The sequence below is a fragment of the Salvelinus fontinalis genome, chromosome 37 (genome assembly GCF_029448725.1).
Source record: "Salvelinus fontinalis isolate EN_2023a chromosome 37, ASM2944872v1, whole genome shotgun sequence".
Classification (NCBI taxonomy): Eukaryota; Metazoa; Chordata; class Actinopteri; order Salmoniformes; family Salmonidae; genus Salvelinus; species Salvelinus fontinalis.
This window is the reverse complement of record NC_074701.1, coordinates 13071796-13088171: the sequence shown is the minus strand read 5'-3', so window position 1 is coordinate 13088171 and position 16376 is coordinate 13071796. Positions and strand designations below refer to the sequence as shown.

The window sequence follows — 16376 nt, the reverse complement described above, 5'->3', positions numbered from 1 at the left end:
GCAGCGCAGTCATGTGATAATGTGATACAAAATGCAATATGTAGTTAAATGGATTATAGCGCTATGGAAAATTATATTTGTTCCAAAAATGCAGGTTATTAATGAGGGCTTTAATTAGCCTATAGAATAGTAATTATCCTATTGCGCTTTAAGCCTGAATAAATGTATGATGGCCCAATATTTAATAACAGCTACACATCAGAGGTGCTAGGTCAACAACAACCAAAAATCTAAACTGTTCTGAAATGTGTGAAGTCTAAAATACTTAGTCGAGATATGCTAGTCTACACACTCACACTCTTCTTCAAACTATTATATCCACATTAAAGTGCAAACAATAAATTGGCCTAAGCTATATAGGTTGTAATTTGGGGTTGCGACGCAAACTTATCTAAATCAACCTAAGCAACACCCCATTCCAGTTACCATTTTATATACGGCTTTGTAAATCTAAACATTTTCATTTTTGGAACATAGAACAAATTATAATAATATTTTATATGTAGCCTATATTTATGAAATTCACTAGGCTATGCGTAAATGCATACAGTAGGTCTAGCATTTGTAGGCCTGATCATCACAACGCCGTTGTTAAAAAAAGTCACATCTTGAAAATAACTAAAGTTTCACAAGACGTAGGCCTATTACGAGTTTAGTATAGTCCTATACGTTCACCAACGCAACTAACATTGAGCTATTCCGACTTGGGCAAGGTTTACAAACAACAACTGAACAGATTGAAAACATCTTTGATGGTCTTGGATAAAGGAAGAAAACAGATTTCCGATTATTATAATTTACCATACCTGCCTTTTTCAGCAATTGAGTGGGTCCCAATCAATTTTAGACTATTGGTAGGCAGCCTAATTCAATGAAGAGTAATTTCAGTGAAGTGGAACAAAATTCCATATTAAAAACAAACGCTTGTTAAATAATTTATTCATAATACAAAGTTTTTTTTCTTCCATCTTCGCGGAAGCAATAATACTCTCTTATTCCAACAAACGATTATCCAGTTCTCTATTTTTGTTTGAGGTGAAACAAATTCCTTCAAATTATAAAATAAAACAGTTTAGATCGTTAAAACAAGCTTTTTACATAATTTACAACGTTTGCATTCATACATTGTGTACCTTGAATTTAGAATGGTAAAGGTGGAGAGATGGGCGACATTATTCTGCAATATATAACAAAATTAAGCTATAATATTGAGAAGGTATATGCTTATCAGGATTTGCGGGAAAAGCCTGCCATTTCTTGTTTACATTGGTTTAATAACATAACTTACTCAGTAAAAAATATATACATCTCACATTTTCGTCTGTACAACATAAATCATTCATACCACCCATCAGCGCCCTTTCTCTCCTTTTGAACAATTTATACCCTGGTTAAATTAGCTTTAGAAGCATCATGGAGTGTTAGAGTCTTTTCTCGACAAGTTCTCAATGTCATCACAAGGTGTCCGAGCTATTGCTGCATGGACTGATCAAGGAAAGGTTTGTAGCCTTGTGCTTTTTCAGAAGTCTCGTGATTTTTTCGTCATCTGAATTTGGGTCCAGAGGTTTGTTGTACTCATCATCGTCCTCATTGTCCGAGCTTTCCTTCATCTTCTCAGTTTCAGAGTCGTGTTTCTTTTTGGCTGTTGCCATTTCTGCTGCGTGTCTCTTCCGCCATTTGGTTCTCCTGTTTTGAAACCATACCTATTGGGAGAAGGAATAACATACAATTAGCCACTTAATACATACAATAATACATAAGCTGTTCTTGGTAGTATAGGTAGAAATTATTATTCCAATATAAAACACATTATCTGAGTCGGAGCCAAGAAAATACCTTGCTAAACATGAAGTTAGCCAACTAATAGCTCCAATTGCATGATAATGACAACATAATAACAACATAGGCTAATACCAATAATGTTAACCATATTGCCAATAATAATATTAATAGGCCTACTAATAATAAGCCTGTTAAACATAACTTATAATAAAGCATACTACACACAGAACAGCCAAATATGCCAATATTAATTTTAAGACAATCATCTATAAATACTGGCTTCATTACATTTGAATTCATGTCAAAAGATAACTCAGGTAATGATAGTTACCTTGACTTGACTTTCAGTCATTCCCAAAGAGTAAGCCAGTCGAGCTCTTTCTGGGCCAGCAAGGTATTTCGTCTGTTCAAAGGTTTTCTCCAATGCAAAAATTTGCTGTCCAGAAAAAGTTGGCCTGGAGTGTTTTTTCTTGCCATCCTTGTCGAGCATCATGTTTGCTTGAGCTACAAAAAAGATTGAAGAGTCTAGTCAAAAATATGTAAACACAACAGTGATTAGTATTACAACATCAGTAGTAAACAGTTCTCACGATTTCACTCCTGGAGTGAGACTTTGTGTTGACTAACATAGCTAGGCTTGCACATGAATTAAAACACTGAACATGAAAAGCAACCAATATAAATGGAAAGCCCATCGAATAATTATGTATAGGTCGATAATATAAGTTAAGTTATTAAAAGTTATTTACAAGAAGCAGCACAAAATAAGCTACCCAACAAATTCAACAGATGTCTGCATTAAAAAAAGTTAAACATTGTTGAGCAGCCTACAGAATTTAATTGTTTTTCTATAACTGCATTTCTATAATATTTTGCACTCGACACAGCGAACTTACTAGGACAGGGCACTCGAGGATCCCTCCAAGGGGAGCTCTGCATCACTCCAGGCCAGAATATGGGTGCTCTCCCCGGGAGCTCCGTCAGGGGCTTCGGGTACCGAGAAACGGCCGCTGGGTTAAAGTACATTCCTGCGGTGGTGGCCAAGCCGTTTATCCTAGGAAAGCCCGATAGCAGCTGTCCAGCTGAGTTGATAGGTCTACCCAAGATATCGCTAATTCCATGTGGTGTCCCCAGGGCAAGCTGTGAGTTCAAATGAGTAAGAGAATGCGCCTTGAAGCCCGCATGATTCTGCAAAGTGTAGGGAAATAAAGACGCCTTCATCTCGGTCATGTTGTGCAATGCTGCCAGCGGTGTACTGCCTAGGACGAAAGCACTCTGCCGGTTAGCATCCATCTGCCCAACAGCTAACATTGGAGAGCATGAACCACCAAAATCGCTCGAGTAAAAATAACAATAAACCGAGGAAAGGAATATAAAGGTGCTGAACTGGTTGATAAGCAGAGGCCACTACAGGTGCTTCAGACGTATATCCTGGATACCGCAGCCACTGAAGGTTCAAACTTCCGGAAACAAAAACAGTTATTTAGGAGAGAAGTTCTCTTGCGTTGTCGGGCAAATAGTTTGATCGAAAATGTCTCTCCAATTCAGACTGTCAATTGTGAGTTTGCCGCATGCGTCCACAACGAGAATCCACTCGGAAGGTAGAGGATCTGATTTCGTTTTTTTAGTGGTTTTGATGGTGACCATAAGGGTCGGCTTTCTTCGTAAATTGAGTCGAGCTATGGTGTGAGTGAAGCGGGATGCACAGATAACGGCGCAGCCACCTGCATACGCATTTTCCCCATTGGATAATGTTGAGTGAGAGCGCTCTCTGATTGGAGGGAACACACTCGGGTACTTTTCATGTGCGCCACTTGGACATAGCCACACTATTAATAAGTTTAATATATTACTGTTCTATTAATGATGCATCGTACTGTAGAAATAATTGTTTCAAGATTTGACTGAAATGATACATTTACATTATGACCCATTACCGATGACAATGTAAGTAGGCTACATCATTAAACTCTATACAATTATGCTGCAGGGCCTACTGATTTCATTGTTACCAGTGATTTGAAGGACGTTGAAGATAAGATTACACGCATTTCTAGAAGACACATCCAGTAGCCTATTAATTGAAAAGTATGTTTTGTGTGTAGGCTATGTGTTGTTGATGCGTAATAAGGATATAGAGGACGCTTTAGGTGTAGGATGTGTGTTGTGGATGTATAACAAGCATGTAGACTAGGCATACTTAACTAAAGTTTGCCTTTTAGAAAATTATCAAATCTATTTCAGAGCATGATAAAATAACTGACCACACTAATTGATATTTTTCTGATGCCATAACGGATTCATTGGGGTGCATAGTTGTAGGGTTATCTTGAAATGTTCTGTTAATGCTGTAAAAAAAAAAAGATTTTAAAAATATACATTCGTTTAAAACTAAATCAAATCCAAATCAAATTTATTTATATAGCTCTTCCTCCATCAGCTGATATCTCAAAGTGCTGTACAGAAAAACGACCCTTATCTTTGTTTCATGTGATACAGTAAATCATTTTATTTTCAGTGTGCGGGTCTAGATAAACTCATAGATAGGCTAAGTGAGTCTTAACGATGGTATCACTTGGCCTACACAATAGAAAATTAGATCGGCGATTGTATCTTTATCACGGTCACTGGTCAGATACACAGATGCATCATATTTGCCTGGTAGCCTATATATGTCAAAAACTGACAACTAAACAGTGTAACAAACATAGACCTAATGTGACCTTTTTCATTACTCAAATTATCATTGTTGTTTTTTCATTATTTTCATCATGAGATGTGACCTGGACTGAAAAAAAGCGCGTGGCTCAAGACGTCATCAAGTTGAGTGCCGCTTCAAGCCACGGCGCTAATATTTTATGGAGACGTGAAATGTTGTTAGAGTGAAATATGGCCACCTTAGCATTAGAAAGGCTTCAGCGAATCTAACTTGGACATTTAATAGCACGCTTATTCTAAGGGTTTGGAAAAGTAAAGGTTTTCCAATTCTGCACTGCATTTCTTTATTTAGATGAGAATTACACATTTCAACAGGCCTATCTATAAATTATATAGGGGAAAAGAGATAAAAGGAGACTACAGTTTGTGACCTTTTCAAACGTGTTAAAAACATGAATAATACAACAATAAGATTTCAAATAGTTGTTTTTTCATTATCATTATTTTAGGCCATATTGGATAATATAACGTTATTGACAATATTATATTTAACTGTTTAACCGGACATAACTGGTGATGAAAACAATATTTATATGTCATTCATTTTCACCGTCATAGGAAAGTTCAATACACCAGTCACTGTTTGTCTATTAGTAAACAAGAACAAATAATCAATCAGAAAAACCCGTACATTTCTCCTGCAACCACTGAATAACTGAAATCGCACAGAGAATAATGTAAGAAAAACGAATTATCATCATTTAACTTATAGTTATTTTTTTCTGTGAAGATTTTATCAACTAACTTTTTGGAATGCATTCTCCAGGCCAACTTTTCTGTTACTGGTGTACGTCTATAATTAGCAGCATCGCCGATTTAAAATCTGCTCTAGCTATATCTTTACTTTAACATAAACATATTTTCACTAATTACAGGAGACCTTTATTATGGAGTTTTATTATAGGCTAAACGTTTATATGATGTTTCATAATTTATAGACAAAGTCTTCCAGCTTATTAATAAAAAAACATTCATGGATTTTATTTATGTCACCCTGTTAACGCATTCATTTGTTATTATTGTACGTATTAATATTACAATTATTACAAGCAGGGTATTCGAAATATAGAAATATATTTTAATTAATTTAATTATAATTATCATTACTATTATTATTATCATCATAATCAATATAAGTAATTGACTGTTGTTTGCAGCGGCAAGGGTAACCTGTATGCAATAAGCAAGTGTCCTTAATCACTGCCAATCACCTTGCATGTAAAAAAAAAAAAATAGACATTAAAATAATTACAATTATAATTAAACGTTGGCTAATGTATGAATTAATTGTTATAATTGTTTGATATCTCATGGGTGAATTAAATTATTGATACAAATCTGTGGGGGAAAAACTAGTCAACTATAACGTTGACGTAAACGTAGTCAACTATAACATTGATGTAAACCATTTGACACAAAATTTCAGCGGCACGGTTCCCAGATTATAGTTTCGAGGAGCCCTCTAGTGGCGTCAAGAAGAGTTGTTAGCTTTATCATTTCCCATTTGCTAAACATAGGTAAGTAGGCTAGAATGAAAAATAGGCCTAGGTGACCGACCAACCAACCACTAAACGCAGAACACACACTTTGCGCTAGACATGAGCGTCTGTTCAGTGATTTACAAGTGTTGTTTCAAGTGAGAAAATGTCACCCCTATACAATCCTGTGCAACACAGAGCATCCGTCAGCCATCAGTATATTCTGCCTTCATTGGAAACAAACTGTCTGTTCCTCCTCAAAGATCCCTCCGTTTATTTCAATCAACTTTTCTATTCAATTACCTGTAATTAGATAGTTACTTGGTAAGCAGTTAATGGTGTTAATTAGTTGTTTTTTGGTTGTTATATTTAATCAATAAGGCCCGAGGGTGTGGTATATGACCAACATACCACAGCTATGGGCTGTTCTGTGTTATATCCCACACCTGGTGTATTAATTGATAATCATTAATTATCTGATTATTGTTTTAGTAGGCTAATATTAACTGAGTTAGGCTGCACTTTAAGCCTACTAAGTTCAAATCCAAAATAGAGAATAGGCCTGGGTATTATTTATCTTTGAAATTGAACTGATCATTAATTAAAGGATGTTCATGTATATAGTTTTAATCATCTTAATGATGATGCAGTAGACCTGCTATTTGTGCTAGGTCTATAAAATGTTCTTGTTAATGGAGAATCACCTGAACTTCCATTGCATAAATATTGTTTTATTAGTGATAGTCCACCAACCTTTTATGAGGTTGATGTGGGTCATGTGATCTAAAAATTATGTATAGGCCTATACTATTTTCCATAGCCAGCTAGATTATTTGCTCAGTCTACAGTTTGCGTATGTACAGTGCATTCAGAAATTATTCATACCCCTTGACTTAATCCACATTTGTTGTGTTACAGCCTGAATTCAAAATAGATTTTAAAAAAATCCTAACCCATTTACAAGCAATACCACATCATGACAAAGTGATAACATGTTTTGAGACACATTTAAAAATGTATTGAACATGAAATACAGAAATATCAATTTGGCTTTAGTATTCACACCCCTGGGTCAATACATATTAAAATCACCTTTGGCAACAAATACAGTTGTGAATCTTTCTGGGTAAATATCTAAGAGTTTTGCACATCTGGATTGTACAATATTTGCACATATTTTTTTTTTAATTCTTCAAACTCTGTGAAGTTGGTTGTTGATCATTGCTAGACAGCCATTTTCATGTCTTGCCATAGATTTTCAAGCCAATTTAAGTCAACACCATAACTAGGCCACTTAGGAGCATTTCATGTCCTCTTGGTAAGCTATTGTCCTGCTGAAAGGTGTATTTGTCTCCCAGTATCTGTTGAAAAGCAGATTGAAGCAGATTTTCCTCTGTAATTTTGCCTGTGCTTAGCTCTATTCTGTTTATATTTATTTATTATCCCCAAAAAACTCCCTAGTCCTTGCCAATGACAAGCATACCCATAAAATGATGCAGCCACCACTGTGCTTAAAAATATGAAGAGTGGTACTTAGTGATGTGTTGTTGGATTTGCCCCAAACATAATGCTTTGTATTCAGGACATAAAGTGCATTTCATTGCCACATTTTTAGCAGTTTTACTTTAGTGCATTATTGCAAACAGGATGCATGTTTTTTCACTGCTCGTCTGATGGACCTTACAGATAATTGTATGTGTGGGGTACAGAGATGATGTAGTCATTCAAAAATCATGTTAAACACAGTGAGTCCGTGCAACTTATTATGTGACTTGTTAAGCAAATGTTTACTCCTGAACTTATTTTGGCTTGCCATAACAAAGGGGTTAAATACTTATTGACTTAAGACACTTCAGATTTTCATAATTTGTTTCATACTTTCTGAAGACACGGTAGGCCCAATGTACACTTTTCCCAGAAGCATCTCATTAAAGTGTGTCTCACCTTACTCTACTGTCACTACCATCTCTCTTAAGCATGAAACACACCAATAATCGCACTTCCGATATGTACTCAATACAGTGGGAGGCCATTCCTTCTCTTGCCAGAACAAAAGCAATACCTGCTGCGTGCCGAGCCGGTAGCGACAAATCTACTAATTTTACTTGTACAATAGCAATGCTCGTCAGTACATCCATGGATGAGCCAGTCACACTTCATATGCAATGTAGGCTATGGGATGGTAGCTAGCCAAGTGCACAGACGCAATGCACACAACGCTAAATACTTCCTCTAAGCTAGCTAACCCCTGCAGCTAGTATTGACATAATTAAATTACAATGGATTAGCTAGTTTCCATGAAACAGCTGCCTGAGTTAACTGCTGGGTTAGAGCAGGGACCTTAGCTACGTTGTGCTAGCTAGCTAATATGCTAACGTTAGCTAGCTAGCTAAACATTTTTCTATGGACTGTCACTGGCAGTATTTGATTATGGAGAGTGAATTAAATTGTTTCTTCATCCTCTTGCTAGGTAGTTATCTAGCTGTGGCCATCTGGCTAGTTAGTACCAACAAGGGCTTTATATAAAATAGCAACATTAGAGCAGATAGCTTGGAATCTATACCATAAGCAATACGCATGGATATGCATTGCCAAACAACGCTACTGCTACCTTTTGGTTTGGAGTATTTTATGAGGGATGAGTGGCTGATGACTTCCAGTGGCTGATGGCTGATGACTTCCAGGGTCTTTGCTGTGTGAACACAAAATAAATTGACTGTCTACCCTCTGTTCAGAGGAGCTAAGCACTGTCGGCAGGCAAACTTTTACAATCCAACTGGTGTTTGAGCTTTAACAAGTTTTTATGCTTATAGACCCCTGTGTTTGCAAACATTGCTGCACGAGGGTTCAATTTGGCTGCAGAACATTTACATGTTGCGCATTTTAAACTACTTTTGGATTATTATTAGATTTTAAGGCTCATATGAATGTCCTACTTATGAAGGAATGTCCTACATTCCATATCAACTGCATTGTACTTAAAAAACACGAACGTAAACCAGTAAAATGGCTATTTGGCTAGCTTTGCACCCAGCCTATGTCAATAAGCATTAGCATTCTAGCTAACTGCTGCATCCAAAATAGATCATTTACGAAGATCATAACCAAATATAATCTAAGCGACAGTTCAATTAATAATCAAAACATTATAAGCATATGAGAATCCCTCAAAGTTTTTTTGTTTAGAAGTAAGTAATAAATCTGGGCTATGTTGAATGGGAGCAAATGGTGATGGATTTCTTTTTGCATCCAGAGGTCACATGCATTCATGCGTGATGTCAGTTTGTCATGTATTGAAAAGGAGCCAATATTGCTAATATAGCTGCTAAAATTGGGAGTTGGCCTATACATCAAAATACAGCTCATGGTCTGTAATGCGTAAGTTGAGGGAGATCAGGGTCTCGATTCAATCCCTATTACCGAAGTTCAGCACAATAGTGTGACTGAAATGTAAAGGTATTTTCCAATTGAGCCGACATATGCAGCGTTTGCCATGGATGCAGTCGCCATCAATACAGGAACATTGCCTCAATCATGCACTATAGCGCTGAACTTCTGCGATAGGATTGAATCAAGCCCCCTGACTAGAATCAAGGACGTAACTTTGTGTTGGATATTGGGGGGGGGGAGGCATCTGTTGCCAAACTGGGAAAGCTGTTCTGACTCTGTTGCCTACCCTCTACTTGGTGGCGGCCCGTCAGGAAGTCCAGGATCCATTTGCAGTGGGAGGTGTTTAGTCCCAAGGTCCTTAGCTTAGTGCTGAGCTTGGAGGGCACAACGGTGTTGAATGCTGAGCTGTAGTCAATGAACAATATTCTCACGTAGGTGTTCCTCTTGTCTAGGTGAGAAAGGGCAGTGTGGAGTGCAATAGAGATTGCCTCATCTGTGGATCAGTTGGAGTGTGTCCTTGTGAATGTTAACCTGTTTAAAGGTTTACTCACATTGTCTATGGAGAGCGTGATGACACAGATGTCCGGAACAGCTGGTGCTCTCATGCATCGTTCAGTGTTGCTTGCCTCGAAGCGAGTATAAAAGGCATTTATCTCATCTGGTAGGCTCGCGTCACTGGGCAGCTCGTGGATGGGTTTCCCTTTGCAATCCATGATAGTTTGCAAGCCCTGCCCCATCTGATGAGTGTCAAAGCTGGTGCAGTATGATAAGATCTTAGTCCAGTATTGATACACCTGTTTTACGGTTCATCGGAGGGCCTGGCAAGATTTCTTATACACGTTCGGATTAGTGACCTGCTCTTTGAATGCGTCAGCTCTAGCTTTTAGCTAAGTGCGGATGTTGCCTGTAATCCATGGCTTCTGGTTAGGATGTACAGTTGAAATCGGAAGTTTACATACACTTAGGTTGGAGTCATTAAAACTCGTTTTACAACCACTCCACAAATTTCTTGTTAACAAACTATAGTTTTGGCAAGTCGGTGAGGACATCTACTTTGTGCATGACACAAATAATTTTCCAACAATTGTTTAAAGACAGATTATTTCAGTTATTATTCACTGCATCACAATTCCAGTTGGTCAGCAGTTTACATACACCAAGTTTACTGTACCTTGAAACAGCTTGGAAAATTCCAGGAAATCACGTGATGGCTTTAGAAGCTTCTGATAGCCTAAAAGACATAATTGAGTCAATTGGAGGTGTACCCGTGGATTTATTTCAAGGCCTACCTTCAAACTTAGTGCCTCTTTGCTTGACATCATGGGAAAATCAAAATAAATAAGCCAAGACCGCAGAAAATAAATTGTAGACCTCCACAGTTTGGTGCATCCTTGGGAGCAATTTCCAAATGCCTCAAGGTACCACGTTCATCTGTACAAACAATAGTACGCAAGTATAAACACCATGGGACCACACAGCCATCATACCGCTCAGGAAGGAGACGCATTCTGTCTCCTAGAGATTAAAGTACTTTGGTGCGAAAAGTGCAAATCAATATCTCTCAATATCTATATCCACAGTAAAACAAGTCCTATATCGACATAACCTGAAAGGCCGCTCAGCAAAGAAGAAGCCACTGCTCCAAAACCGCCATAAAAAAGCCAGACTACGGTTTTCAACTGCACATGGGGACAAATATCGTACTTTTTGGAGAAATGTCCTCTGGTCTGATGAAACAAAAATAGAAGTGTTTGGCCATAATGACCATCGTTATGTTTGGAGGAAAAAGGGGGAGGTTTGCAAGCTGAAGAACATCATCCCAACCGTGAAGCACGGGGGTGGCAGCATCATTTTGTGGGGGTGCTTTGCTGCAGGAGTGACTGGTGCACTTCACAAAATAGAATAAATCATGAGGGAGGAAAATTATGTGGATATATTGAAGCAACATCTCAAGACATCAGTCAGGAAGTTAAAGCTTGGTTGCAAATGGGTCTTCCAAATGAACAATGACCCCAAGCATACTTCCAAAGTTGTGGCAAAATGGCTTAATAAGGCTAGGGGGCGGAATTTTCACGTCCGGAAGAAAAGCGTTCCCAAGGTAAACTGCCAGCTACTCAGGCCCAGAAGCTAGGATATGCATATCATTAGTAGATATGGATGGGAAACACTCTGAAGTTTCTAAAACTGTTTGAATGATGTCTGTGAGTATAACATAACTTATATGGCAGACAAAACCCAGAGGACAAACCATCCAGGAATTATTTTTGAGGTCACTCTCCATTCAATTTGTTTTCAATGAGAATCTAGAATTCTAAGGCAGTTGCTTGCAGGTCCTATCGCTTCCACTCGATGTCAATAGTCTTTAGAAATTGGTTGATGTTTTTCCTTTGTGTAATGAAGAAGTAGCCCTGTTCAGAACGAGGGTCGAGTGAAGTGTACTGTATGATAGTGGCGCGTGACCTGAAAAGCACGCTCCACTTTGTTTTCCTCCGGTATTGAACACAGATCATCCCATCTTAAATTTTATCGATTATTTACGTAAAAAAATACCTAAAGTTTTATTAGGTAAGTTGTTTGAAATGTTTGGACAAAGATTACAGCTAACTTATGAGATATTTTGTAGTCATGTTGCGCGAGTTGGAACAGGTGTTTTTCTGGATCAAACGCGCCAAATAAATGTACATTTTGGATACATAACGACGGAATTAATCGAACAATAGGACCATTTGTGATGTTTATGGGACATATTGGAGTGCCAACAGAAGAAGCTCGTCAAAGGTATGGATGAATTATATCTTTATTTCTGAGTTTCGTGTCGCGCCTGGCGGGTTGAATTATGATTGTCTGTCTTTGTTTGATGGGGTGCTGTCCTCAGATAATAGCATGGTTTGCTTTCTCCGCAAAGCCTTTTTGAAATCTGACACGTTGGCTGGATTAACAACAAGTGTAGCTTTAATTTGGTGTATTGCATGGGATTTAATTTAATTTGAATTTGGCTCTCTGCCATTTCACCAGATATTGTCAAATCGATCCCGCTAAAGGGATTTGATCCATAAGAAGTTGTTAGTTGTTAAGGACAACAAAGTCAAGGTTTTGGAGTGGCCATCACAAAGCCCTGACCTCAATCCTATAGAAGATTTGTGGGCAGAACTGAAAAAGCGAGTGCGCGCAAGGAGGGCTACAAACCTGACTCAGTTACACCAGCTCTGTCAGGAGGAATGGGCCAAAATTCACCCAACTTATTGTGGGAAGCTTGTGGAAGTCTACACGAAACAATTGACCCAAGTTAAACAATTTAAAGGCAACGCTACCAAATACTAATTGAGTGTATGTAAACTTCTGACCCACTGGGAATGTGATGAAAGAAATAAAAGCTGAAGTTAATCATTCTCTCTACTATTATTCTGACATTTCACATTCTTAAAATAAAGTGGTGATCCTAATTGACCTTAGACAGGGCATTTTTACTAGGATTAAATGTCAGGAATTGTGAAAAACTGAGTTTAACTGTGTTTGGCTAAGGTGTATGTAAACTTCCGACTTCAACTGTACATACGGTCACTGTGGGCTGACGTGGTCGATGCACTTATTAATGAAGCCGGTGACTGATGTGGTAAACTCCTCAATACCATCGGATGAGTCTCTAAATATATTCCAGTCTGTGCTAGCGAAACTGTCCTGTAGCTTAGCATCAGATTTATTGTACCACTTCCATATTGAGCGCGTCATCGGTACTTCCTGTTTGAGTTTTAGCTTATAAGCAGGAATCAGGAAGATAGAGTTACAGTCAGATTTGCCAAATGGAGGGTCAGGGAGAGCTTTGTATGCGTTTCTGTGTGTGGAGTAGAGGTGATCTAGAGGTTTTTCGCCTCTAGTTGTACAGGTCACATGCTGGTAGAAATGAGGTAAGACAGATTTCAGATACCCTGCATTAAAATCACCGGCCACTAGGAGTGCCATCTCTGGATGAGCATTTTCTTGTCTGCTTATGGCCCTATACAGCTATTTGAGTGCTCCAGATACTGTGCTAGCTTTTTTACACAATAGTATCTAATCACCAATAGTTTGCTAGTTACACAACATAGCAATACATTTATGAGATGTTCATGAACTTTTACTCGTTTTAAACTCTCACAACATTTATAAGTATTCAGAACCTTAACTTGTTCCACATTTTGTATGGTTACAGCCTAATTCCAAAATGTATTCAATTGTTTGTTTCCCCCTCATTAATCAGCATACAATACCCCATAATGACAGGGCAAAAACACGTTTTTAGAAATGTTTGTTAATTTATATTAAAAAAAACGAATTTTACATTTGCATAAGTTATCAAACCCTTTAGCCAGTACTTTGTTGAAGCACCTTAGGCGGCAATTACAGCCTCGAGTCTTCTTGGGAATGAGGCTACAAGGTTGGTACAGCTGTATTTGGGGTATTTCTTCCATTCTTCTCTGCAGATCCTCTCAAGCTCTGTTAGGTTAGATGGAAAGCATTGCTCCATAGCTATTTTTCAGGTCTCTCCAGATAAAGTCCGGGCTCTGGCTGGGCCACTCAAGGACATTCAGAGACTTGTCCTGAAGCCACTCCTGCATTGTCTTGGCTGTGTGCTTAGGGTCGTTGTCTTGTTGGAGGGTGAACCTTCACCCCAGTCTGAGGTCCTGAGCGCTCTGGAGCAGATTTTCATCAACGATCTCTCTACTTTGCTCCATTCATCTTTGCCTCGACCGTGACTAGTCTCTCTGTCCCTGCCACAGAAAAACATCCTCACAGCATGATGCTGCCACCACCATGCCTCACCGTATGGTGCCAGGTTTCCTCCAGACGTGACACTTGGCATTCAGGCCAAAGAGTTGAATCTTGGTTTCATCAGACCAGAGAATATGTTTCTCGTGGTCAGAGTCTTTAGGTGCCAAACTTCAAGCGGGCTGTCATGTGCCTTTTACTGAGGAGTGGCATCCGTCCGGCCACTCTACCATAAAGGCCTGATTGTTGGTGCTGCAGAGATGGTTGTCCTTCTGGAAGGTTCGTCCGTCTCCACAGAGGAACTCTAGAGCTCTGTCAGAGTGACCATCGGGTTCTTGGTCACCTCCCTAACCATGGCCCTACTCTCCCGATTGCTCAGTTTGGCCGGGCAACCATCTCTAGGCAGAGTGTTGTTGGTTCCAAACTTCTTCCATGTAAGAATGATGGAGGCCACTGTGTTCTTGGGGACATTCAATGTTGCAGAAATGTTTTGGTTCCCTTCCCCAGATCTATGCCTCGACACAATCCCTTCGACCTCGCAGCTTGGTTTTTGCTCTGACATGCACTGTCAACTGTGGGACCTTATATAGACAGGTGGGTGCCTTTCCAAATCATGTCTAATCAATTGATTTTACCACAGGTGGACTCCAATCAAGTTGTAGAAATATCTCAAGGATGATCAATGGAAACAGGATGTACTCGAGCTCAATTTCGAGTCTCATAGCAAACTGTCTGAATACTTATGTAAATAAGGTATTTCTGTATTTCATATATATATTCTTGTGGACTTCACCAGATAGATGTTGCTCTTAACTGTGATGATTATAAAACACAAACATTTAAGTTCCATTTTACTGTGCTGCTTTGCAGACTAGGCTCTATTTCATTTGTTTATTTAGAGTAGACACACATCTTCTACACCTGCATTGCTTGCTTTTGGGGGTTTTAGGCTGGGTTTCTATACAGCACTTTGTGACATCAGCTGATGGAAGAAGGGCTTTATAAATACATTTGAATTGATGTCTATAATCTTGTGCAAATGCGGCTCGTCCATAAGGCTAGTGGAAGCTTTCCCTAAAGTACTGTAACAGTTGAAAGGAAAGGCAGCCTGCGAAATATGGACAGAGTATTGTTGAGTTGCAACTGTCAGTGAAAAGTAGAGAAGCCCTGCCAGTCATGTCGAAATATTTCAAAATGCAATCGCGGGAAACATATTTTGGAAAGCAAATGGCTATTGCTGTAAACAGAAAGCAATGAAAAGACATAAAGCTGTCTGTTAGTTATCAAAATGCTCACCTTAATTGAGCCAACAACAGTATAGCTTATTGGCACTAACTGAGAGAATCAGCCATACCCCCCTGAGCATATTCACTCTTCATCATTTCTGGGTCATGTCCAATCAATTCAATTTACCACAGGTGGACTCCAATTAAGTTGTAGAAAATTTAAAGGATTGTCAATGGAAACAGGAAAACAGTTTCTGTACAGCACTTTGAGATATCAGCTGATGTAAGAAGGGCTATATAAACACATTTGATTTGATTTGATAAAAAGGTGAGTCTGGCGTAGTTTGAGTCGGTGCAGATCACCTGTTCTGACAATTCGTGTCGCACCGCTATTAGGAGTGTGATAAGCACGCACTTCTGGAAACGGTCTGTTCTTGTTGCCTAGCTGAAATTGAAGCGGTTTGCACGGAATGTCATTGTGCCATACCAATCCCACACCAGCTCGCAAGTGGTCTAGATGACGGTAAGAACAGCCATCAACAAATTCCATCGGCATGTCAAGACACACGTTCTCTTCGAAGTAGTGATGGTTCGAAGGCAATGGCGTCGCGATGTCACACGGGGGTGGTGCGGAGTCGGTTTCATCGTCACCACAGCGTTGACACACCGCCAACGCACTGCCCAAAGGCAGGTTTTTCGCTTTTGCGTAGTTGCCTACTACATCATGGCTCTGCAGTGTCATAAGCCAAGCCGCTATCCTGCTGTTGTGGACAGCCCCCTCACGGATTCATTGGCTTTCCAGAAAATTCACAGGCTGGTGACATGTTTCTATGATCACCTGTTGTCCGCCGACATAACTGGTGATGTGTTTGACCGCCCAGACTGTTGACAGCAGCGCTTTTTCACAGTCTGAGTATTTGTGTTCAGCAGGGTTGAGTGTTTTTCTCACGTAAGCAACCACACATTTTTCTTGGTCATATTTTTGGTACAACCCAGCACTAAGGCAATGCTCTGAGAAACCGACTCCCCAAAATAA

At 39.1% G+C, this 16376-nt stretch overlaps 1 protein-coding gene across 2 annotated transcripts; it reads right to left on the bottom strand.

Annotated features, from left to right (window-relative positions):
- Positions 1-922: 922 nt before the first annotated feature.
- nkx6.2 (NK6 homeobox 2) lies at positions 923-3501 on the bottom strand. 2 transcript variants are annotated; one of them, XM_055902013.1, is made up of 3 exons: positions 2679-3501; positions 2114-2307; positions 923-1703 (listed from the first exon to the last, which is right to left on the bottom strand). In XM_055902013.1, the coding sequence occupies exons 1-3, from the start codon at positions 3091-3093 to the stop codon at positions 1455-1457; spliced, it is 858 nt and encodes a 285-aa protein (XP_055757988.1). In that variant the 5' UTR covers positions 3094-3501; the 3' UTR covers positions 923-1454. The 2 variants fall into 2 exon arrangements, with proteins under 2 accessions (XP_055757988.1, XP_055757989.1); XM_055902014.1 differs by having other exon boundaries at positions 2114-2286; positions 2679-3500.
- Positions 3502-16376: the final 12875 nt, after the last annotated feature.